The 22,888-nt window shown below is 49.3% G+C and overlaps 1 protein-coding gene across 2 annotated transcripts in view; it reads left to right on the plus strand.

Annotated features, from left to right (window-relative positions):
* MAPKAPK2 (MAPK activated protein kinase 2) overlaps nucleotides 1-22,313 on the plus strand; it is an 80,459-nt gene extending 58,146 nt beyond the window's left edge. For both annotated transcript variants that reach the window (XM_039534441.1, XM_039534443.1), the window contains exons 2-10: nucleotides 6,814-6,953; nucleotides 11,954-12,018; nucleotides 12,726-12,805; nucleotides 14,642-14,768; nucleotides 15,754-15,829; nucleotides 17,066-17,190; nucleotides 18,624-18,709; nucleotides 18,842-18,922; nucleotides 20,175-22,313. In XM_039534441.1, coding sequence (XP_039390375.1) covers nucleotides 6,814-6,953; nucleotides 11,954-12,018; nucleotides 12,726-12,805; nucleotides 14,642-14,768; nucleotides 15,754-15,829; nucleotides 17,066-17,190; nucleotides 18,624-18,709; nucleotides 18,842-18,922; nucleotides 20,175-20,318 — 924 coding nt within the window. In that variant the 3' untranslated portion in view covers nucleotides 20,319-22,313. The remainder of the gene's footprint in view (nucleotides 1-6,813; nucleotides 6,954-11,953; nucleotides 12,019-12,725; nucleotides 12,806-14,641; nucleotides 14,769-15,753; nucleotides 15,830-17,065; nucleotides 17,191-18,623; nucleotides 18,710-18,841; nucleotides 18,923-20,174) is intronic.
* The last annotated feature ends 575 nt before the right edge of the window (nucleotides 22,314-22,888 follow it).

The following is a 22,888-nucleotide window of genomic DNA, read 5'->3' on the forward strand; positions in this document are numbered from 1 at the left end:
AGTACAATGGGGCCCTGAACCACGGCGGGGACTCCTAGGCGCTACTGCGATACTAATGATAAATTCAATCCTGTTTCTATGATGTGTAGCTGGGAATAACGTCTGGACTTCCATACATCGTGCTCTGGAGAGGGCTGCTGTTAAAAGCCCAGGCGGGGAAAGCAAAGATCCCCCCCCCCCCACTTCCTAGTTTAGCTATTTAGGTCAAGTATCCCAGTGGAGTTACCTCCATGTTCACCAGTTCTCATTGCCACATTCTGGCAGGATTGGCCTTGGATACTGAGGTCTGAGTGACCAAGTTATAAGTAATCAGGCTAATGGGATTAGGGGCCAGGCAGCCAAAGAGCGGCTCTTGGCTCCCCTCTCCCTGTAATGAAGCACAGGTTTTTATTGCAGGTTGGGAATGCAAACTTACCAGGCCAGATCTATACTAGGAGCGCTTTGCTGGAGACTGGTACGTTACCCTGGCAAAGTGCTCCTAGCGAGGACTCCATTTATACTGGCAAAATGGTGCTTTCAGCAGGATAGCTTGTTCCACATATCCCCTCCCCTCTTGCCCCACCCACCCCGTGAAATAAACCATAGAGGCAAAGAGTTTGGCCCGTGTGACTGCATTTACAGTAGGGGTTTTTGCTGGCACAGCTCTGTCAGTCAGGGATCACACCTCTGCCCACTCTGTCTGACAGAGCCGTGCCAGCAAACATTTGTAGCGTGGACCCATTCAACTATCAGGGCACACGCAAACACAAGCAAATATGGGGCGTGTGTGTGAGAGAGAGGTTAAAAACAAAACCAAAGCACATTCATTTCCATGCCCAAGAGTTGCTGCCTTCTCTCTCTGTACAGTAGAGAAGCAATCACTGCCTCTTGAGGAAATGTCCCGCAGCAGCTGATGGAGAATCTTATTCCTGCTCTAGAACTCGGTAAGATGATTTGAAAACTCATAACAAGGATCTTGCTCTCGATAGGGCTTCAGGATTCCTATCCTGTTACATTCGTGAGGATTTGTCCGTAAGAGTTGGCATTTGTCTGCTCCCTGACTGGGCCTGGGAAATCCGCAGTGATTCTTTTGTTTTCTTAGCTGCTCCCTGGCCTCCACGCCAGGAATGCACCATGCAGTTCTGTCTAATAGCCAGCCTAGGCTAGTGGTTTTTCCTTTTGTTTCCTCCTCTTTTCCCTTCCCCCCTTGGGGAACCTCTTTGAGCCTGGAATGCAGGTTTGACAGTCTGTGGAATGTGCCTGGCCTCAGCTGGGGCCCCTAGCTCTGTGCTGTGTGTGTGTGTATACACGGTGGCTGCTGGCCGTATCTGGATAGGCAGTGGCTTGGTGCTGCATTCTTTCCAGGAGCTGTCATGCTGTTTGCTGACACCGAGTTGCCAGTTGTAGCTTGGGTTTCCTTGAAGCTTTTCTGGCCGGCTTCTGTGCAGAGCCTTTAACTGAAAACGTTTGGCTTGTAACTAGAGCGGTAGGAGGCAGTGTCACCTCGTAGTTAGAGCAGGGGGTTGGGAGCTGGAGCTCCCTGGTTCTATCCCCCACTCCACCACTGACTCACTGTGTCAGACTTTGAGTAAGTGGCTTAACTGTTGTTGTATTACAGTAAGGTGACCAGATAGCCAGTGTGAAAAATCGAGACTTTTTTTTTCCGGGGTGGTGGTGGAATCATGTGTATATAAGACAAAGCCCCCAATATTGGGACAGTACCAATAATATCAAGATGTCTGGTCACCCTAAATGACAGTAACACCTACTGCCCTGTTGTCTTGGATGCTGTACAAATACATAGCGAGGAGCTTGCAATCCAAACAGACAGGACAGACTGAGAGTGGGAGGGGAAACTGCAGAACAGAGAGAGGGTCAGTGGCAGAACTGGGAATAGATTCCCATCTCCCAGTCCAATGCGCTGTCCATTAGACCACACTGCCTTATGTGCTGTTGGTATCACCCTCTGTAAAGCGGGGGATAACTGCTGCTTCCTGTCTGTGTGTGGAGGGGTGATATTTGGCTTTAACCTGGCAAATGTCTTTTGATTCTTTGAATGAAAGTCGTCACGGGAGGGCATCGTTTCTATTCAAAAAGTGTTGTGAAAAAGATAATTAAGCCCAGGGTGCCATTTTTGCCTTGAGGGTGGCAGGAGTTGGTTATTCTGTTGGTGGTGTGAGTCAGCTGCTCATGACCCAGTCTGTAGGTGAACTTAGCACTAGAAGGCCTCTCGGCGGTTCCGACAGGCTTGCTTGAGGAAACCTGGATGAGATTAGAACATCGTTTTTGACCGTGCTTGAGCCAAAGAGCTAGAGGCGGTGCAGCTTGGTGAGGCTGGCTCGAGCCCAGGAAACTGATTGGATGCAGGCCCTCTCCAACTGTACCGTATTGGCTGAGAGAGGCAGTGGAGGAGGTGGTTTTATTACTCCTGTTGTAAAATGAAGCCAAAATTGCTTCCCCCCCCCCCCGGTAAAAGAAAAGTCCCAGAATATGTCCCTAACCTTGTTCTATCCCCCACAGGGAGTCTCTTCCCTTAAGGGTGTAATACAGTCTGGCTTGCTGTGACACACCTAAGCACACACCAGTACACCATTGATGTTCTAGCTTATGGCTTTCCAAACCACCGTTTGCCTGAAGCTTGTGCTTTTATTCTCAATCTGAGGCCATGTGCTGCCGAAGGACATAAAATTAGATGGGCAGTGTGTAAATCTGAACGGAGCTGAGCTAGGCATTTGAGTGTCCACACATGGTGAGTTTCCTAGGAAAGGGTAGGTAGATACTCTCCACCTGGGTTGCCCAGCTCTGGTGCTAAACTTTGCCATTAAACTGAAACGCAGACCCCAACAAGAGCCTGGATGTAGAATCAGCGAGACAAATATCCAGTCTACTTAACAGCATGCATGCAACAATGAGCCTTGGGATACTTGCTGGAGGGAGGGTACGTGGCTTTGTGTAAGAGACATTTGTTGTCTTGTATTTAGGAGTCTGCTGCATATATTTAAGGCTGTTTGTTTATGCTGACAAACGTGGTAATTAAAAAACTCTGGCAGACTAGCAAATCTTTCCAGCACCTGAGAGCTGTGAGCAGCCTTTGTGGAAGTTAGGGGACTCCTTAAAGAGCTGTTGACTCCTGCTGGAAAAGCTGAGAAACGTACTATTTAGAGAGAATCTTGCTTATTTATTTTGTCTTCCCAATGCATGGGATGGGTTTTTTTAAATAATCTCTGGGGGATGTGTAGCTAATGGGCTTTCTGGTTGGTGCTGAGGTGTGAGCTCATGCTGTGTATGTTCCCCAACCAACATTAATTCTATATGGTTGAGGTGTCCATAGCACCCAGTTGAGATATTCTTGGGCTCTTAATTGTGGATATTTAATGTTCCACATCCAGCATAGCAATTTTTAAAGGGATCCACAGCAGCTAAATGGACCCTCTCAAACATCCCATCTGTAATGCTAATATTTCCAATAGAAAATGTCTTCAGAAAATTAAAATTAAATCCTTCCCTCCCCTTCCAAACTTTTCATTCTTTCTGCCATTTCTTGGCAGCATTTGAACCATAAAGCCCAGGCATTTATCACTTCCACTAGATGATTGTACATGTCATTGCATCTCTCAAAGGGACTTGCCCCAAGTTTCACGGCAACTGAGTCAAGAAGAACCCAGGTTCCTTGACTCCCAGTCCAGCGGACCTTGCTATCTCCCACTTAGCTGTGAGAATGTAGCAGGCTGTTACAGTTAATGGGCAGAACTGCTCAAAGCAGGTATGGTCGTATGCCCTGCTCTGCTAATAATCTGAGGTGATGCTAGTTACACAGATAAAGAAGCTTGTTTTTTAAAAGCATGTTTAACCTGCCTGTGTCCCTCTAAGCTGGGAAACGTCAGCAGTAGCACTGAACACACAGGCCCAGATCCTCAAAGGTCCCATGGGAATTGTAAATTTTAATTTTTGACTAGAACAAACTCCTTGGAAAATGTTGATATGTAAACTTTCATTGGTGTATGTGTGTGTCTGTTTTTTTTTTTAAACCAGTCATAGAGCTCTAAATTTTTCAGAGATCAAAATATTTCATTGCCGTATTTTTGAAACTTTGAAAAATCAATAAAAATAATTTAAATTCACACTAGCATTTTTTGCTGTTTATAACCAGCTCTATTTATTATGTAGAGGCTTGATACTTCTGCCACTGAACTGATGGGACATTTTGCCTTTGACTTCAGTGGATGCCAGCACAGTCCCCTATGTACCAAAAGCATAGTTCCCCTCCACCGCTCTAGGTTCAGCCTCGTAAATGCTCGAAGGGAAACATTTAGCCAATGTCCTTCAGTAGCCAGTGCTCCAATAACAGTAATTGGATGAGGAAGTTAGTTAATGTGCTCCAGAGAACTATTTTATTAAGAGCAATTATTGGGTAAATTGATGTAATTAAGGAAACCAGACTCATGCAACTCAGCAAGATCCTAAATGGGCCAATCCGTGATGACCTTTCAAGTCATTGAGTAGTAATACTCTCCTCTGACCCTCCTCCTGTACCCTCTTTCAGGTCTTTAATGGTGGAGCTGATGGATTCAGTATCTATCAATTAGCCTTTACTGTTGATTGGTCTGTAACATTGCTCTAATTTGGATCCAATGGACTGAATAATCCCAGCAGAGAAACCTGTTTCATGAGGTCAGAAGAGCGAACCATCCCCCATGTATCACTAACCCACTGTGCGATCTTGGGAAAATCACTTTTCTTATCCATGCCTCAGTTTCCCCATTTGTAAGATTGGGATGATGATGATGATGGCATACCTCAAAGGAACGTGATGAGGCTTGAGGGCAGGTCTACACTACAGCGGGGATTGATCCACTGGTGGTTGATTTAGCAGATCTAGTAAAGACCTGCCAAATCGACTGCAGATCGCTCTCCAGTTGACCCCTGTACTCCACCCCTGACGGGAAGAGTAAGGTAAGTCAATGGGAGATTTTTCTCCCGTCCACCCCCGCGGTGTAGACCCAATGGTTATTCACGTAGCTGGAGTCGTGTTGCGTAGGTTGACTTACTCCGGCAGTGTAGACATAACCTTAGCTTGCTCTGGTTTGTATTGTTTCAGATTAGCAGCCGTGTTAGTCTGTATCCGCAAAAAGAACAGGAGTACTTGTGGCACCTTAAAGACTAACGCATTTATTTTAGCATGAGCTTTCGTGAGCTACAGCTCACTTCTTCAGATGCATAGAATGGAACACACAGACAGGAGATATTTATACATACAGAGAACATGAAAAGGTGGAGGTATGCATACCAACAGGAAGAGTCTAATCAATTGAGATGAGCTGGTTTGTATGGCTCTTTGAGCTCCTCAGGGGAAAGGCGCTGCATAAGTGCACAGCGTGACTTAAAAAAAAAAAAGTCACTAGGATTTTGCAGATGTTTATAATGTAGATTGATTTCTTTGACCAATACAAAGCTCAAGCCGCTGGGAGTGATGTGATGAACAGCTCCTCTACATGTGCTTGTGTGTACTTCAGATCCACAGAATGGCAAGAATTTTTATGCAGCCACTTTTTGCCACTAGATGGCATCGTCTGCCTGAGAATGCAAACAGCTGCTCTCTGCTGGGCTCCATTTATGCGGCAGGTGCTACACAGAGGGGATGGGCTCCAAAGGACCGTCAGTCCTACGTATGGACAGACCGTAAACCCCGGTAATATGTCTGGTGCTGATGCTATGTGAGTGATTTTTTTTAAAGTCTGCTGCTAGCAAGGGCAGAGCTTTTTGCTACCTGAGCAGACAGGCTGGGAATGCTGTGGAGGTAGCTTCCTCTGCCTCCAAAAGGGGAGAGGAGGTGCATACTATGCTCAAGCAAACCTCCTCCTCCCCATTCTTGCATGTGTGGGGTCGTTGAAGGGAGCATTGAGCATCCCTCTGCCAAAGCGTGGGGGTAGACTCTGATGTGGGACCCCAGAGGAGGAGCCTTGTGAGTTAGCTATTCAAATTTATTTGCCAGGGAAGGGCTCTCCAAAATGTCACCCTCCACCCCCCGCGTGTGAGTTGACTTGTCCTGACCTTTCATCACGGGCGCTCAGTACCAAGGTCCCATTGCACCCATCTTGTGATGCAGCCCAGTGGTGGGCTGAGATGTGGCCCTTCTGGCCCTGACTTCACAGCTAAGTGCTGGGAGAGAAAGCAGAACGTACCAGGGTAACATTGTCATCTGCCTTTGTTGGGTGTGAATGGTTGCAGTGTCTATTCCCAGTAAAAAATTAAATAACCCCTAAGGCAGGGTCTGGCGTCCCTGGAGAGTGTCGATTATTATATCCTTGTTGATCTAAAGATGTAGTAAGTGCAGGCCTCCTGCTGCTAGTATAGACGTCTTTGGCCTTTACTTGCAAGTTCAATTAATTTTAGGGCACCTATTTCCCAAGTTACGCTCAAGCAGGAATTAATGACACAACTGTACACCTCTAATAGCTGTTGCTTTGTTTTGCGTTGGCTAAGAACCAAATGGCTGGAATTGTGCATATCCTCCACTAGATGGCGCTCCAGGCATTGTATAGGGCTAGACTTACCTCACAGGTTGTTTTCTCATACCAAATAATAATGGACGAGAATGCATCAGGCTCTGTTACTTTGTCCTTCATGCCCCTAGTTGTATCTTTCCCTGATCTATCTGCAGAGGTCTAATAGAGAGCACATGAAAGCTTTATAAGCAGAATGTCATGGAGTTATGGCAACATCTCAGACCTTTTGAATCCAGAAGCTTTTGTTCAAGTGTCTTGGACAAAATTGTGATTTTGGAAATTTTGCTGCATGGGGGAGAAAAGACTGAATTTTCCTTCTTTCTTTTAGATGCTGCAGGACTGCCCCAAAGCCCGCAGGGAAGTCGAACTCCACTGGAGGGCATCTCAGTGTGCCCACATTGTAAAGATCATTGATGTCTATGAAAACCTGTACCAGGGGAGGAAGTGCCTGCTTATAGTCATGGAGTGGTAAGTGTTGTGTGAGAGGAGAAACAAGCCAAATCCCTCCTCCCGCTTGACCGCATCTCTTCTCTCAGGGGAGGCTGTCGCTCTGGAGAACCTGTGGAAAATGCCTGGGAAAACTTAGGATATTGGGGATCATCTAGAAAGAACTGGTGCCCAGGCTCCCAGTGCCTCATTCTGAGCTTGTGAATGATTGGCCACCAACACTTCTAAGTATCGGTAGCTGAAGGCTTTTGGAAAGGCCATGTCTCATGGATTCCCAGGATTTACCTCTGACCCTGCCATCACATTAATTCAAACATTTTGAAAGCAGCACGGCGTATTGGTCAGAATATGCGGCTGAGGGCCAGGAACTCCTGGGCTCTGACACCCCGGGTGTTCTATGCAAGTCATTTTAATCTCTCTGTGCCTCAGTTTCCTCATCTGTAGTATGGATTTTTTTTATACATGTTCACGTCATGGCGTGAAAATATTCCTTAACGTTTGTAGAATGCTTTATGATCTTTGAACTGAAACAGAATTTGCTATAGAAATGCACAAGATTTTTTATTATAGCCCTTGAGAATTGTTATGTATGAGGTGGGAAGGTTTGATTTCTAACCTCAGTGTGTAGGGGGAGTTCTTGTAATGACTGAGGCGGCGTTGGTAGGGGGGAAATGGCTTTCTATGATCAGGGAAAAACAAAGCCACTGAGAGATGTAGTAGTTTGGCATTCAAGAGCCAGATTTTCCAAGTGCGCAGCACCCAGAACTGGGGCCGGAGTGTGAGCTGCTGGTTGCGGAGTCATTTTGGAAAATCTGGAGCTAGGTAAGCAGGCGAATGGCCCGTGGATCCTTATTCTTGTTGTAACAGAACCCATCATATTCTCACATGCAAAGGGTTCTTCATAAACCAGACCAGCTTTTGCCATGCAAAAGGTGTTGGTAGCTTTTGAAGTGCCAGCCGTGCTGTCATGTGTGGGGCTGAGCTGGTTGTTGGGCAGCAGTGGCTGTCAGACCAGGGGCACACCACCGGCAAGGAGCAGGGAAGAGAGTGACAGGCTGGTGTTCACAGCAATGTCTGAGCGAGTCTGGTGCTCTCAGAAGTTTGATACGGGGAAGGAGGAATGAAGGGGAAAGTATCGAAACCACATCCCAACCGCAGCTGTGATTTTTAATGCAGCTTCCTTGCCAAAATGTCTCCCGTGGCCCAGGCCAACAGATTGTCAGGGGGCGGGGAGGGGGAGACAGAGGAGCTGTTGAGGGTTTGCAAAGGTTAAGCTGCTGATCTGTTGTGCAAGAGCCTTCTGAGTTCTCTGTGTGGGAAGATTCTTCCGATACTCGTGCTGAGATCCCGGGCATCCGCTGGCAGAGAAGGTTTGAGAAGCTCATCTGTGTATGTGGGGAGACAGCAACAGCGACGTCTGAACGAACAATAGGAAGCCGGTCACTGCGCTGTCAAATGCGCGTGTGAAACCAGTTGAAGCAGTGCTTTAATAGCCACCTGCTATTTTAAAGCTAGCCTGAGCGTGATGGACTGGAATAGGCTTACACGCTGCCAGGATGGGCTCTGTATAAGATGGAAAGTAACCAAAGAGGAAACAGACACGGTTGCAGTGTCCCATACAGCCCTGTGACTCAGGTATGTTCGTGTCTCCGTTCAGATCCAGGGCGTTTGTAACTCAGTACTTGGCTGTGCAGCTGTTAGAATGGACACACATTCTCTGTCCTTTCCGGTACCCTCTATCGCATAGCTCAGCTCTGTGTTCGTTATTTGTATCGGGGATAGTGCTGAGAAGCCTGTTTGAGATTTGGGCCCCACTGTGCTAGTCGCTGTGTGGACACGTACCAAGAGAGAGTTCCTACCCCAAATCGCTAGACGAGACAAAGAGAGGAAATCTCGTTTCCCGTAGATGGGGAGCGTGGGCACAGGGAGGCTAACTGGCTTGCTCAGGGTCACTCAAGGAGTCTGGCAGAGCTGGGAACTGAGTCCTCAGCCAGTGCTTTAGCCCCAAGACCTCTGTATCCATCTGGTGGAGGAATACTGAAGTTAGCTTTGTATTCAAATATTTTAGCTGCATCGTTCACTCTGCATAACTTGGGCTAGTGGCTTCAAAAGCCAGAACTCTTCAGGGAGACCAAAGCCACCGGGCTGAGGCCTGGGGTCTATGAAATCAGTGGGAGCTGCTGGGGGAAGAGCCTCTTTGAGCACCAGGGTGCTACTGTGTTTTGTCCCATTCGCCCTTGTGCTCAGTCAGGCCTGGTCTACACTAGGCGTTTAAACCGGTTTTAAGAGCGTTAAACCGATTTAACGCCACACCCGTCCACACTAAGAGGCCCTTTATATCGATATAAAGGGCTCTTTAAACCGGTTTCTGTACTCCTCCCCAACGAGAGGAGTAGCGCTAATATCGGTATTACCATATCGGATTAGGGTTAGTGGGGCCGCAAATCGATGGTATTGGCCTCCGGGTGGTATCCCACAGTGCACCACTGACCGCTCTGGACAGCAATCAGAACTCGGATGCAGTGGCCAGGTAGACAGGAAAAGCCCCGCGAACTTTTGAATATCATTTCCTGCTTACACAGCGTGGAGCTCTGATCTGCACAGGTGGCGATGCAGTCCCAAATGCAAAAAGAGCTCCAGCATGGACTGTACGGATGTGATCGCTGTATGGGCAGACAAATCTGTTCTATCAGAGCTCCGTTACAGAAGACGAAATTCCAAAGCATTTTAAAAAAATCTCCAGACAGAGGCCATAGCGGGACTCAGCACACTCCTGCGTGACAAGCGTAACGGAAAGCCAAAGAATCAAATGGACGCTCATGGAGGGAGGGAGGGGGGACTGAGGACTCAAGCTATCCCACAGTTCCTGCAGTCTCCGAAAAGCATTTGCATTCTTGGCTGAGCTCCCAATGCCTGTAGGGTCAAACACATTGTCCGCGGTGGTTCAGGGCATAGCTCGTCAATTTACCGCCCCCCACACCCAGCCCCAGAAGGAAAAGGGAAAAAAATCATCTCTTGACCCTTTTAAATGTCACCCCATCTCTACTGAATGCTGCTGGTAGACGCGATGCTGTGGCAGTGAACTGTAGCATCCTCCCCCCACCTCCTTGGTGGCTGATGGTACAATATGACTGATATCCATCGTCATCATCAGCCTTGTGGCAGATGGTATAGGACAGAAGGACTGGTATCCGTCCTCATCATCAGCCCATGAGTGCTCCTGGCTGGTCTCCTGGTCATTCCCAGTAGATGGTACAGAACGGCTGCTAACCGTCTTCATCATAGCAACAGGGGGCTGAGCTCCATCAGCCCCCACCCTTCATGTGTAAAGAAAAGATTCTGTACTGCCTGGACTATCATAGCAGCGGCTTCTGGGCTCCTTTCCCCCACACTGCTTAATGTCCTGTCTGGACTATCATAGCAGCTGGAGGCTGCCTTCCCCTCATTTTAGCTCACTAACAAGTCACTGTTTCTTATTCTTGCATTCTTTATTACTTCATCACACAAATGGGGGGACACTGCAACGGTAGCCCAGGAAGGCTGGGGGAGGAGGGAATCAACAGGTGGGGTTGTTGCAGGGGCACCCCCTATGAATGGCATACAGCTCATCATTTCTGCAGGATGTGACACGGAGCGGCTGTGCTCTCTGGTTCTCTGATACACTGGTTCTCTAGTACACTTGCCCCATATTCTAGGCAGGACTGATTCTATTTTTAGATACCATAAAGGAGGGATTGACTCAGGGAGTCATTCCCATTTTTGTCTTTTGCACCCCTGGCTGATCTCAGCCAGGGGCACCTATGACAGCAGCAGATGGTACAGCACAGAAGGACTGGTAACCGTCATCTCATTGCCAGTTTACAGTGGCATGGTAGACAGTACAATATGACTGGTAACCATCTCTGCTATCGTGCAGAAGCAAATGAATGCTGCTGTGTAGCGCTGCTGAATCGCCTCTGTCAGTGGCATTTAGTACACATACGGTGACAGTAACAAAAGGCAAAACAGGCTCCATGGTTGCCATGCTAATGACGTCTGCCAGGGCAATCCAGGGAAAAAGGGCGCAAAATGATTGTCTGACGTTGCTTTCCCAGAGGAAGGAGTGACTGACGACATTTACCGAGAACCACCCGTGACAATGATTTTTGCCCCATCAGGCACTGGAATCTCAACCCAGAATTCCAAGGGGCGGGGGAGACTGTGGGAACTATGGGATAGCTACGGAATAGCTACCCACAGTGCAACGCTCCAGAAATTGATGCTAGCCTCGGACCGTGGACGCACACCACCGAATGAATGTGTTTAGTGTGGCCTAGTGCACTCGATTTTATACAATCTGTTTTACTAAACCGGTTTATGTAAAATTGGAATAATCCCGTAGTGTAGACGTACCCTCAGTCTGCCGACTGCCGGCCACCCAGCTTGTCAGGTGACTGACTGGCACAGGAGCTTGTGCGCTGGTGTGACCTGAGCACACAGGCTGGGTGGAACTCTGAGTTCAATGCCTCCTTACTTGTGTGGTTGAATGTAGCTCCGGTGGCTTTTGCTGAAAAGTAGGCTAGCTAGGCTGGAAACTTGTGGTGTTTCTAGCGCAATCTGCTCTCTTTATTGTAAAGGTGCCTTCGTATGGTTGCTCTCATGTGGCCAGGAAATCTACAGGTGCTGGCCCACTGCCTGCCTGCAGCGGAGGGAGTCCTCTGCTGTGCAGTCTCTCTTGGCTGCTTTCTGAAGAGGGGAGAGAGGCCTGGAAATGGAAGGGTTGCAAAAGGGGCAAACTTGGAGGCAGGGTGTGGGAGGAAGGGAGGTTAATCTCCCTGAACTTGGAAACAAAGCCAGAAATGTTGCAAGATCTCTCACCCCGTGCAGTGTGTATTGGGGCATCTCCCCAAAGCTCAGTGCGCGACTCCTGGCCGTGTTTGGCTTGGAATGATCAATGAGGATCTTGAAGGCCCACTGGAGAGGCCTGATGGGTGGGGGAGGTAGCGGCTACACCTTTAACTCCACTTGTTTCTGTATTTCAGCTTGGATGGTGGGGAGCTCTTCAGTCGAATTCAAGATAGGGGAGACCAGGCCTTCACGGAACGGGGTATGGATGGGACCGGGGGCTTTTTTTAACCCCTTGGCTGTTTTATGTTGGTTGAGTGAAAATATCTTGCCTTAGAGCTGGTTGGAACTTCTGCAAACTCTTCCCCCCCCCCCCCCCCCCCAAACAAAAATGTGAGTAATTTTAAGAGAACCTGATTCTTTTCCCCAGAAAAATGTTGGAAAGGAAAAAAATTTCCATTTTCACTGAAATTTTTCCTTGGGAAGGGAGGCAAGATTGTTTCCCAGCCAGCTCTAATCCTGCCTGAATCTCAGATTTGTGTGCACCCGCACTCTCCAGCCACCTTGCAGCTAAGTGTGAGAGCTGAGCTGAGCTTCTGACTATCCAATTCCCTTCCTCTCCCCGTGTCCTAAAGTGGCGGGCAGTGGTCTCCGTTAGCCGTACTGAGCTCAGCCTACTGAACAGTCTAGGGTCAAAGCCAGTGGCTGGTGCTCCCCCAAATCCCTCGTATTGGAAGTGATTGTAGCAGGTCTACTCTCTTCGCGGGCAGGGCCCATGTGAAGAACCCTGCTCGGAAAGGGAGACTTCAGGCATAAGAGCTTCTTTGCTTTCTGACTCTGAGGGTTTCTCTGTGGCGCTCTCCAGCTCTTGCCTTCAGAGATGCACTTGCATCACCTTGGGGTGGGGGGGTGGCTTTACTTTAAATTGCCGAGTTTTAAATACTTTTACATTCTCTTTAACTCCTCTAGAGGCTTCAGAAATAATGAAGAGCATTGGAGAAGCCATCCAGTACTTGCACTCGATTAACATAGCACACCGGGATGTTAAGGTACTGAGCGCCTAGCGGATGCTAGAGAGTGTTCAAGGTCTTTGCCCCTAGCGGACGGCCCTCTGCTTGCACGACCCCCAGTGTCCTGGCCCGCATAACATTGTACAATCCAGAGGAGTGCTGCAGCCACTCCCTAGCTTGCGTTTAAGAGGCCCACTGAGGTTAACCAGCCTCAAGTAACTTGTGCTTTTTGAAAGGCAGGAGAGTTGCGGGAGGGGGTGGAAGAGCGATGCGGCTCATGGCTCCTGTTGGCACCTTTCAAACAAGAGCTGACAGCTGTACTCTTGTACTCCTGCATCCGTCAGTATGGGGACATGACCCTTCAGATCAGGAGCTGGACCCTTCCAAGGTTGGGGTGTTTGGACCATAGGTTTTCGGTCTGGGCACTATCTCTCTGTACATGTCTATGGGAACGGCCTCCGTGAAGGCAGAGGTCAGCTGGGGAAAGTGTCAGCCCAGTTCAGCTCTGGCTGGCCTTTGGGTTTCATTGCAGGCTACCTGCAGAGATCAGTCAGAGCCCATAATGAAGACGGTGAGAGGGTGGCTGGTTTGGCTGAGAGGGAAGCGGATAACTTGCTGAAACTGAAGTCTCCTTGACTCTGGGGTGTGGACCTGGCCCTTATCATTTCCCCTGCCCTATAGGGTGAAGTCCATTGAAACAATGAGTTCTTGTGAAAATGGCATTTCCTTTCTGTAAGAGCAGCAGAATTCTTAAAGGGCGAGGTCTGTATTGATCTAGAATTCACTTGTAAGCAGGCAAGACTTCCTTGTTCATATGGTCTTGTATTTTCATATAGCATCTGTCTTCCCAAAGAACTTTGTATACTGGGGTGTGGTGCCATTCATAAACCAAAACCCTCCATCCACCTCTGAAACGCAGCCACCCCACAGCAGCTGTTCCGCAGTCGCACGACACCGCTGCCCAGGGCAGGAAGCAAAGAGGAGTCCCACGTCCAAATGAAACCACAGGGAATTTTGCAGAAGCAGAATACAGTTACTTTGATTGGCATTTCCCCAGGGTATTGGGGCTAAACACCCTCAATTGGCAACAGATTTACAAGTTGCAAAGGTGCACGCAGTTCCCTGAGAGATGCAGCTTCCTGGTGGAGGAGATTATGGTGTGGGAGGGGGTGGAGAGAGAGAACTGTCAAGAGAAGCACGAAAACTGAAGATCTAAAATTGTGTCGGGAAAATCAGTGCAAGTTACCTGAATAGTACCAAGCCCCTGGGGCAAGGGATGGGCTCAGGAAGGGATTTGTGAGACTTGCCCTTCCCTGTTGATTTACAACTCCACACTGCCAATGTCCGCACCCCTCCTGTTAGCTCTTCAGTGTCAATTGGTGTGGGAGACAGGGCTCTCTGCGGAATATCCCAGGTCTCGCTCGCTGGCTTGTAACAAATCTCAGAAGTTGTAGATCCTTACCTGAATGTGCTGGGGTTTATAGAACTGGCCTGGAAGTCCCACTAACCGTGCCGTATCTTCACGCTTCTGGACTTAGCTAGGACCTGGAAGGCTCAGGGGTGCGAGTGGGGAGAGAAGGGATGATTCTGGGATCTCTGATACGTGACCCACTTGATTTGTTACAAATCAGGTCTTGCCCTAGGGAGGGAAAAATCAGGCAGCAAAGTGCTGAGAGTTGAGTTGCAATGGGGTGGATGGAATCCTCTCTGGCTCACTTCTAACCACATGACTCCCACTGGTATGTTCATGGTCAAACCTTCAGTGCCTCTGACATGCTAGCACTGTTCTAATGCTGCCCCTGGCTATGCGGGAGGTAGGAGCCCGGAGGACTTGGCCAGCACTTAGTTTGCTTTTTATTCATTGTGTTTTCACAGCCAGAAAACCTCTTGTACACCTCAAAAAGGCCGAACACTGTACTGAAACTCACCGATTTCGGCTTTGCTAAAGAAACCACCACACACAACTCCCTGGCCACGCCGTGCTACACACCTTACTACGTGGGTAAGTCACTGGGGAAGCTGAGATGCCTCGCCCCTTTCCCAGGAATGGGGGTTACAGGCATCCAGACTGTCCCGGTATTGCTGCTGTTTTATGCAGGGGAGGCCAGGAGCTGTGGATTCAGAGACTGTAAGGCCAGAAAGGGACCCACAGTGATCATCTAGTCTGGCTGCCCGTGTATAACACAAGCCAGAGAACCGAAGGGAGTAGTTCCTGCATCAGGCCCATAACTTCAGTTTGAACTATAGCTGTAGCGGGGTGTAGGGTTGGGCCTGAGAGGCAGAATTCTGATCCAGACAGAGGTCTTTGGGGTGTTCAGCTCTGAAGTTCCGGTATAGGCTGCAGAGTTGGAAAGGCTGTGGGTTCCCAGCCCTACTGCCGTGTTAAAATCCAAACTCCTCTGCTGGGCAACCCAGGGGCCCGGTTTCATAGCAGACATGCCCTGGAGATCTGTTCCGCTGTGGTCCCTGCTCGGGAGCTGGTGGTGACAATTACAGCCAGGTATATTGCAAATGCCATCCCAGGTCCTGTGCCAGGTGTGGTAAGCAGGGCAGGGGCATGTGCATCTCCTCTTTCTGCAATGCACCTAGCACACATCAGGGCATTGTATAAGCAATTCACAGTGTGGGCACGTGAGACTCTTCCTGGCACTTGCCCTACACAGCTCTGTGAATGCCCCTCTGGCCTGATGTGTAGCACCCGTTGCTAGTCTAGTCCTGGCTCCCCTGGCACAGCGTGGCAAGAGGACCTATATAATTAGGTCCTTTCCAAGAGCAGGGCCTCTCTGGAGCACCTCATCAACTGTGCTAAGCTGCGTCTACTGTCAAATGGCTCAGGATTGGAGTGATGGGTCCATCAAACCCCTGGTCTCAGCCTGCGTTAGCGCTCCTCCCTCCAGAGGCATCACTTCTGTGTTTAACCCTGTAACCTCCTTGCACAACATCTCTGACTGCCTTGTGAATTTTTCTTTCTTTCTTTCTTTCCTCAGCCCCGGAGGTGCTGGGCCCAGAGAAGTACGATAAGTCCTGTGACATGTGGTCCCTGGGCGTCATCATGTACATTTTGTAAGTAAGCGGTTTCCCCTGTACCATCCTGATGAGCATCGCTCATGCATAACCCAGGGGAGCTGCAGCTTCTACCCTCTCAGTATCCGTCCCCAAGCAGGCTCGCAGGGCGCTCCCTGGGTGAAACATGCAATGTCCTTTCCCTGAGTCTGGCCAAGCAGCATGCCGGGAAGGCTGCACTAGGTGCATGCATGAACATCTGACTTCCTTCTCCTCCTCCTCCACTGCAGAAAGACACCAGCCTGGGATGGTTCCCTGTGGACCCCGCTTTGCCGTTCAGTGCGTGCTGACTGACCCAGACCTACCCAGGACAAATGACTCTCTAGAGCAGTGAAATGATTGTGAATATTAGAGATGGGGGCAAACTTATTGGGTCACGTAGGGCACGTCTACACTGGAATAAAAGTCCTGTGGCACGGCCTTGGCTGTCCGGGGACAGCTGGCTTGGGCTGCGGGGCTATCAATTGCTGTGTAGATGTTTGGGCTCAGGCTGGAGCCGGGCTCTGGGACCCCTCGCCTCTCTTGAGGTCCCAGAGCTCAGACTTCAGCCCAAGCCCAAACGTCTACACAGCAATTTTAGAGCCCCATAACCCGAGTCCCGCTAGCCTGAGTCAGCTGAGCTGTGCCAGCCGTGGGTGTTGAACAGCTGTGTAGACGTACCTTTAGGGCCAGGCTTTTAAAGGTATTTGGGCACCTAAAAACACAGAGAAGAGCCTAATGGGATTTTCAAAAGCACCTGAGCTCCTAATTCCTGTTCAGATCACTGGGAATTAGGTGCCTAGGTGCTTTTGACAATCCCACTAGGTGCCTATCTGCATATTTAGGCACCTAAAGACCTTTAAAAACCCAGCCCCTAAGTCTCTCTAGTCCAAGCCAGTGCAGGATTGTTCCCTGTCGTACAGTGTCCTTGTCTAGTGCTCAGCCGGGCCTATTTGCAAAGCAATGGGGTTCCCACGCGCCCCTTGCAGAAATATTCCAGAGACTAACAGATCTCCCTGCTGGTGAGTTTTTCTTGTTTTAGGCCTAAAATTTCCCCTTTCTTAGATAGACCTGATTACCCTCATAGAGGTAGGGATAACCCACTTCAGCTATCCAAGGATGCTGTCGGGCAAGCTAGCCAGACGTGACCTCAGCTTATAATACAAGCAAGGAAACTTGTTCTAGTAAGTTTCTAATGCAGTCTAAAGGATTTCCCCTCTGCAGATCACTTCATTACTTTCTCTCTCTTTGGCTTAGGCTGTGTGGGTATCCCCCTTTCTATTCCAACCACGGTCTGGCCATTTCTCCAGGCATGAAAAAACGGATCCGAATGGGCCAATATGAATTTCCCAACCCTGAGTGGTCAGAAGTGTCCGAAGAAGGTAAAAGCTGAGGCAGAGTGTCTGCTCCATGCACGTGTGTATCCCCGCTACCCGAACATACTGCAGAAGCCGTGCCTGGACCCCCTGCGGTGAAATCCCAAGGGACTGGGTGTTCCGATATTGGCAACGTGGTTTCCCTTTCCTGGGGTGTGTCAGGCTTGTAGCTATAATGCCCAATGGGAAAGCTCAGCCTGGGTGTGCCTGCGATCTCCAGGTGTAGAACAAGACCTTGCCTAATGTGGGGATTTGCCCTGTTGCAGCCAGCAGTGTAGCTGTACGGGTGCAGGCCTCTAGTGTAGATAGGTGAAGCTGTGACTTACGCTGGTGCCATATCTCCCATTTGAACAGTGGCTTTGCCTGTCTATATTAGGGCTTAGCGCCTGTCACAGTTCAGGGCTGCTGCATTAATGTTCTCCCTCTATGGTCCTCCAAGGGCACCCCCTCTCCGGTTCCTGGCTCCCCTGGCCATCACCTCTCTTGAGGGGACCCATGTCTCTCTCCCTCCTGACCAGGGCATTTCCAGGCTGAATGGCTCCCTGCTTTCATCGTGTTATTCCCAGCAGAGAGAGGCTGCCCAAGCACGGCTGCCTGCCGTCTCTCCAGAGGCGGTTAACAGTGTGGCTGCCCACAGCTGGAGATACCACACAGCTCTTTTTATGCAAGTCTTTTTTTATTCTTAAGGTAAAAATGTTCCAGAGAAAACATGTTAAAAACAATACCCTGCCCCCCCCCATCCCCAGACACTTACTTACTATTAAGCTTAGTGGCGTTCACCCCAATCCAAACAGGGGCTCTGGCAAGAACAATCCTTCAGCACCCCAGCCAAGCTGCTTCCTTGTGGCTTCAAGTTCACTACAGCTTAGAACAAGCACACAGTCTGATGGGCCCTCAGTGGGCCCAGTCCTTCCTACTCTTCACTAAGGATCGGGGCCCTGTGTGGACCAGGGGGCCTGTCTGTTTGCTGGATCAGGAGGAAGGCCCTGAGCCTGGTTAAAATGAAGCTATTCATCCAAAAATCCTTTCTTTGTCTCTTGGTCCCTTGAGAATCCAGTCAGGACTAGTATTAGGTGCACCTCTCCAGGGGGTGGCTTCAAGGGGCTGATAAGTAGAAGTGCACCTATACTAGTCCCAACTGGAGCATCCCTCTCCTCCTAGAGAAGGTACATACAATGCTACAATAGCACTCACACGATTCCCTGTTTAATAACAGTGGACTCCAAAGGTCCCTTATTTAATAAGGTTTGTCCAGGATGTTACAAGATACTATCAGTCTGTCACAGCACCCATGGCTTCAACTGGGGCAAATCCCTAGCGTAGACCAGGCCAAAGAGACCAGTGGAGGTTCTGGTGGTTGCTAGGGCATAGCGTACCTTGGGGAGAATATATAACCTAAGTGCTGCTTTTAATTAAAACCTCCCCTCCCCCCACTCCAGTTAAACAGTTGATCCGGAACCTGCTGAAGACGGATCCGACCCAGCGCATGACAATAACAGAGTTCATGAACCACCCCTGGATCATGGTAAGTGCGCGGCTTTCTAGAGGCGAGACACGGAGCCCCGGAAATGGGGCAGCCGCTGAAACTGAGAAATGGGACAGCAGGGACTTTTATTGGAGGCTCATCCTTTTGTCTCTCTTACCCTCCCCTCTAAAGCAATCAATGCAGGTGCCCCAGACGCCGCTGCACACTAGTCGAGTCTTGAAAGAAGAGAAGGACTTGTGGGAGGACGTCAAGGTAAAAACTCTGAATCGCTTCTCCCCCTGACCCACCTCTGTTCCAGGAGGCGCAGCTGTTAGAGCCTGTTCTCCAAGTGCCTCAGCTCAGTGGACATGAACATCATGCTTGGCGAGGAGTGGGGAGCCAGGTCACTGGCCCCTGCCAGCTGTACCCTGTGCCCACCTGGAGTAGCTTGCAGGATCAGGGCCTTGATTTGCTGCACTAAATTTAGTGCTACTAAAGAAAGCTTCCTTGCACAGAACCTGCATATGAGAGAGTATTGGGAGGGACGAGCTGCTTTTCACAGCCCATTTCTATTTGAGTCCTGGAAATAGGAAATTAGTGAAATCAAGGGGCTGGAATACTTTTGTATCCACATGCTAAAAAAAGAAAAAGTGTAAACTCGTGATTAGTGGCCGTGCAAAGCCTTTTCTCCGCTCTTTCCCACGAGCAGCCTTGGTGTGGTGTTAGCCCTGGCTGTGCTCGTAATGACTGTGTTGTTACTGTAGCACGTTTTTTGGCTGGGTTTCCAACCTGACCTGGAGGCATGAGTGGATGATTGTCTTTGTGGCCTCTTCAATCCTCTGCACATCTGCTGAGGCTAATAATGGTGTTTCTGTCTGTGATGTGAGCATGAAGAACTGCATGGAGGCGACCAGCTAATTTCACTTGCTGTGGACCACTAGACGGCTGTTGGATAGTAACAGGGATCAGGTTGGGGAACGGCCGGCACTGTGTTGTGTTGGAAAGGGCTACTTTGTCCACTAGCAACCGAGCCACAGACCACCAAGTTGGAATGCTTAGTGGTGTGTGAAATCAGTTGGTCCAAGGAACAAGACCTAGATTATAGGGTGAACAAGAGCCAATGGCTGGATGTTAGAAGCGAGAGAAATTAAAGCAGGAAACAAACCACAGATTTGTAACAGTGATGGTAATGAACCACTGGAACAGCTTCCCAAGAGACGTGGTGGATTCTCCATCGCTAGACTTAACATCGAACTTGGGATGGCTTTCTAAAATGATGTGTGTGTGTGTGTGTTCAATGACACGTAAATAGAACCATTGGGTGAAAGTCTCTGACCTGTGCTATGCGGGAAGTCAAATGACCACAGTGGTTTTGTCTGGCCTTAGGATTTATGAATGTCTTGGGTAGGGGTACACGTGTGTATGGGCATGGACAATGAACATGGGCCCAAGCGCAGGGGTTCTAGCATCAATGTCAGATGCCCCCATCGCTAACTAGGCTCTGTATTTTACTTGGTGTTTCTAGGAGGAGATGACGAGTGCCTTGGCCACCATGAGAGTAGATTACGAACAAATTAAGATAAAGAAAATCGAAGACTCCTCCAACCCTTTGCTCATGAAGAGACGAAAGAAAGCGAACCCCTCTGAGCCAACAGCACTCCCCCACTGAGGGCCCCCTCCGAGCCCTGCTTGGCCGTCGAGAAAGCAATAGTATATATATATTTTTTAAGAAAAGGACAAAGACGGACTTCATCAAAATGTGGAATTCCGACATTTATACCAGACGTGTTGTTTTTTAGCTACCCACCCTTGTATCTGGCCTTTTTGGCGCAGGTGAGGAGATGGCCCCTGTGAGATACACACATCTTTATTTTTGGCCTGAGAGTTGAACAGCTCCGGTAATTCGTTGTTTTTTTTGGTTAATATTTTTTTCCTTCTTCCTTACAAAGACATGGAAATTCCTGTGGCGACCTTTTTAGGGTATATAATATATAAATATTTTTTAAAACTACTGTAATGCTGAAACCCAGACAGTATGTTTCCCGTGCAAAGCGCTGGCTAGAGATGAAGGCTTCTGGCTTTTTTGCCTAGTGCTGATGGATTAGCCCCTCAGGTGAGCCTCTGGTAAACACAGGCTGAAGCAAAGAGGTTCGGGGATAGGAACATTCTGTGTGGCTTCTAGTCCCTTCCACGCTCCTTTTCTTAATTTATCTTCAGGGGCTGGTGGTTTGGGGGGGTCTTGGGAGAGCCTGTGGATCTGGAGCACCTTTTCAGGCCTGGAAAATTTCTTTTTAAAGGCGTCGTGGCACAAATCCCCACTAAACAGGAAGCCTTGGCTCTAACGGTGCATGCACAGGGTTATTTTCAATTACCATTGTGTGTGTCTGGGCTGTGTGTGTGTATACGTCTGGGGGGCCTGTAGTTTGTATGTGAGTCCATGCACTCACTGGGGTGTTCTTTCTGGATGAATATATGGGGTCTGTTAAATGCCTGGAATTCAATTCTGATCTCAGGGGGCTTTTTGCGGGAGGCATGACGATGCCTCTAACAAATTCACTACAGCCACCCTAGCCTTCGTGGGATTAGACCAGAAGCACCTAAAGCAGATGCCCCATTGTCCAGTTTTCATTACTGTCCCATGCTGTGAGCGCCGAGCCCATGGCAGGGTCCTGCCCTGTCTTTCTCTGGGCTCCCGTGCCCTTGGCTCGCTGTGCTGAGCATGGCAGTCCAGAACCACCACTCAGCATCAAGTTGCACCTCTTCTAAACCTGCAGCGGAGGTGAAAGCAGACAGGGACAAGCCCCCCTGCAAGTCCCCCTCTCCTCAGGTGGCCCCAGCACTTACCATTGAGCCTGTGGGAGGCTGAGCCCTTTCACTCACCCCAACTAACCTATTCCTGCCCCCCTCTGATGTGGGAAACACACTTACCCTGCATCGGGGAAGCAGGAGTCAAATGGGGCACTTCCTCCCCACCCCCTTTCTGAGCCATCGGGCTGGTGACAGCTGTGGATTTCAGTTCCTGCCGTGCTGCGGCATTTGCTTGAGCTCTTCGGCTGTTACTTACCCCCAGTGGCAAGAAGTCACTATGGGAAGAAGCCGGTCAAGGTCCCACCAAGAAAACCAGCTGACTCAGGCATGGATGGGAGAAATTGGGAACGTATCTAAAAGATCAGTCGGGCTTCAGTCTTGTTCAAAGCTTCAGCTGGGGCTTGAGCACTGAGCCCTTCCCTTCTTTCTCCTCTCCCCAGCCCCCTGGGCTCACAGTGAGCTCCCCTCTTGAATCCCATCCCTATTTGCCCCCATGCTACCAAAGGGGAAGGCAGTCCCCGACTTCATCTGCGCCCCCACCACCTCTCCACTCCCGGTGGTGTTTGCAACCAGTCTCTACTCCTGGGAGCAGAATAGCTTCCCTGACGTCTTTAGTCTGATTTCGCCCCCCCCCACACCTTTTGTCACATTGTTTCACTGCGTTTTAATGTGTTCAAACAAAAAACATTTTTTTATGGAAATGTTTAGTTTTTAGGTGACATTTTAGGCACTGTATGGAATTTGAATTTGTTTTAAAGACAAGTTTTTAAATTTTTTTTTTTTTGGGTCTGTTGGCTTATACTAATCCTTCTGGTCTGCTTTTCCCTCTTTCGGATTAAAGACACTTCATGCGTCACGCAGTCTTCCTCCTCCTTGCATGTGTGGTAGAGTGGAAAGCGGCTTGTTGCTCCAGATTGGCTTCTGGTGATCTTCACAGTGCAGTACTCAGGGCTTCATTTTTTCCCCAGAGGGGCTGAGCACAATGCTGGGTGGGATTCACCCTGAGTCTGAGCCAAAGCCGAGTAAAGTCCAGGGAAAAACTCACTGACTCTGGCTCCGGCTCTCCAGGCACAGGGCCTATGCACCACTTATTTTGACAGCTTGAATGGGATTGGAGTGTGCATAGACCTTGTTCTGGCTGTTTGCGCACGGGTGGATTTTACTCCATTGATTTCAGTTGGAGATGCGCGGATGCTTGGTTTTCCTGCAAATCAATCCCTGATGTGGCCATTGCCACTGCTCTGTGCAGGTGGGACTCCGGGACCCCATGTGGAGCTCAGAGCAGGTTTCAGGCCAAAGTGTCTTCATTTACCCTGGCTAAACAAATACTGGTTCAAAATTTTTTCTTTTTTTCCTGCATCATAGTGCGCCCCTGGACTCTGATTACCTCCTCCCACCCTGGCAGTGGGGATGGATTTTGCTCAGAGGTGA

This window comes from Mauremys reevesii, linkage group 4 (assembly GCF_016161935.1).
Source record: "Mauremys reevesii isolate NIE-2019 linkage group 4, ASM1616193v1, whole genome shotgun sequence".
NCBI lineage: Eukaryota > Metazoa > Chordata > Testudines > Geoemydidae > Mauremys > Mauremys reevesii.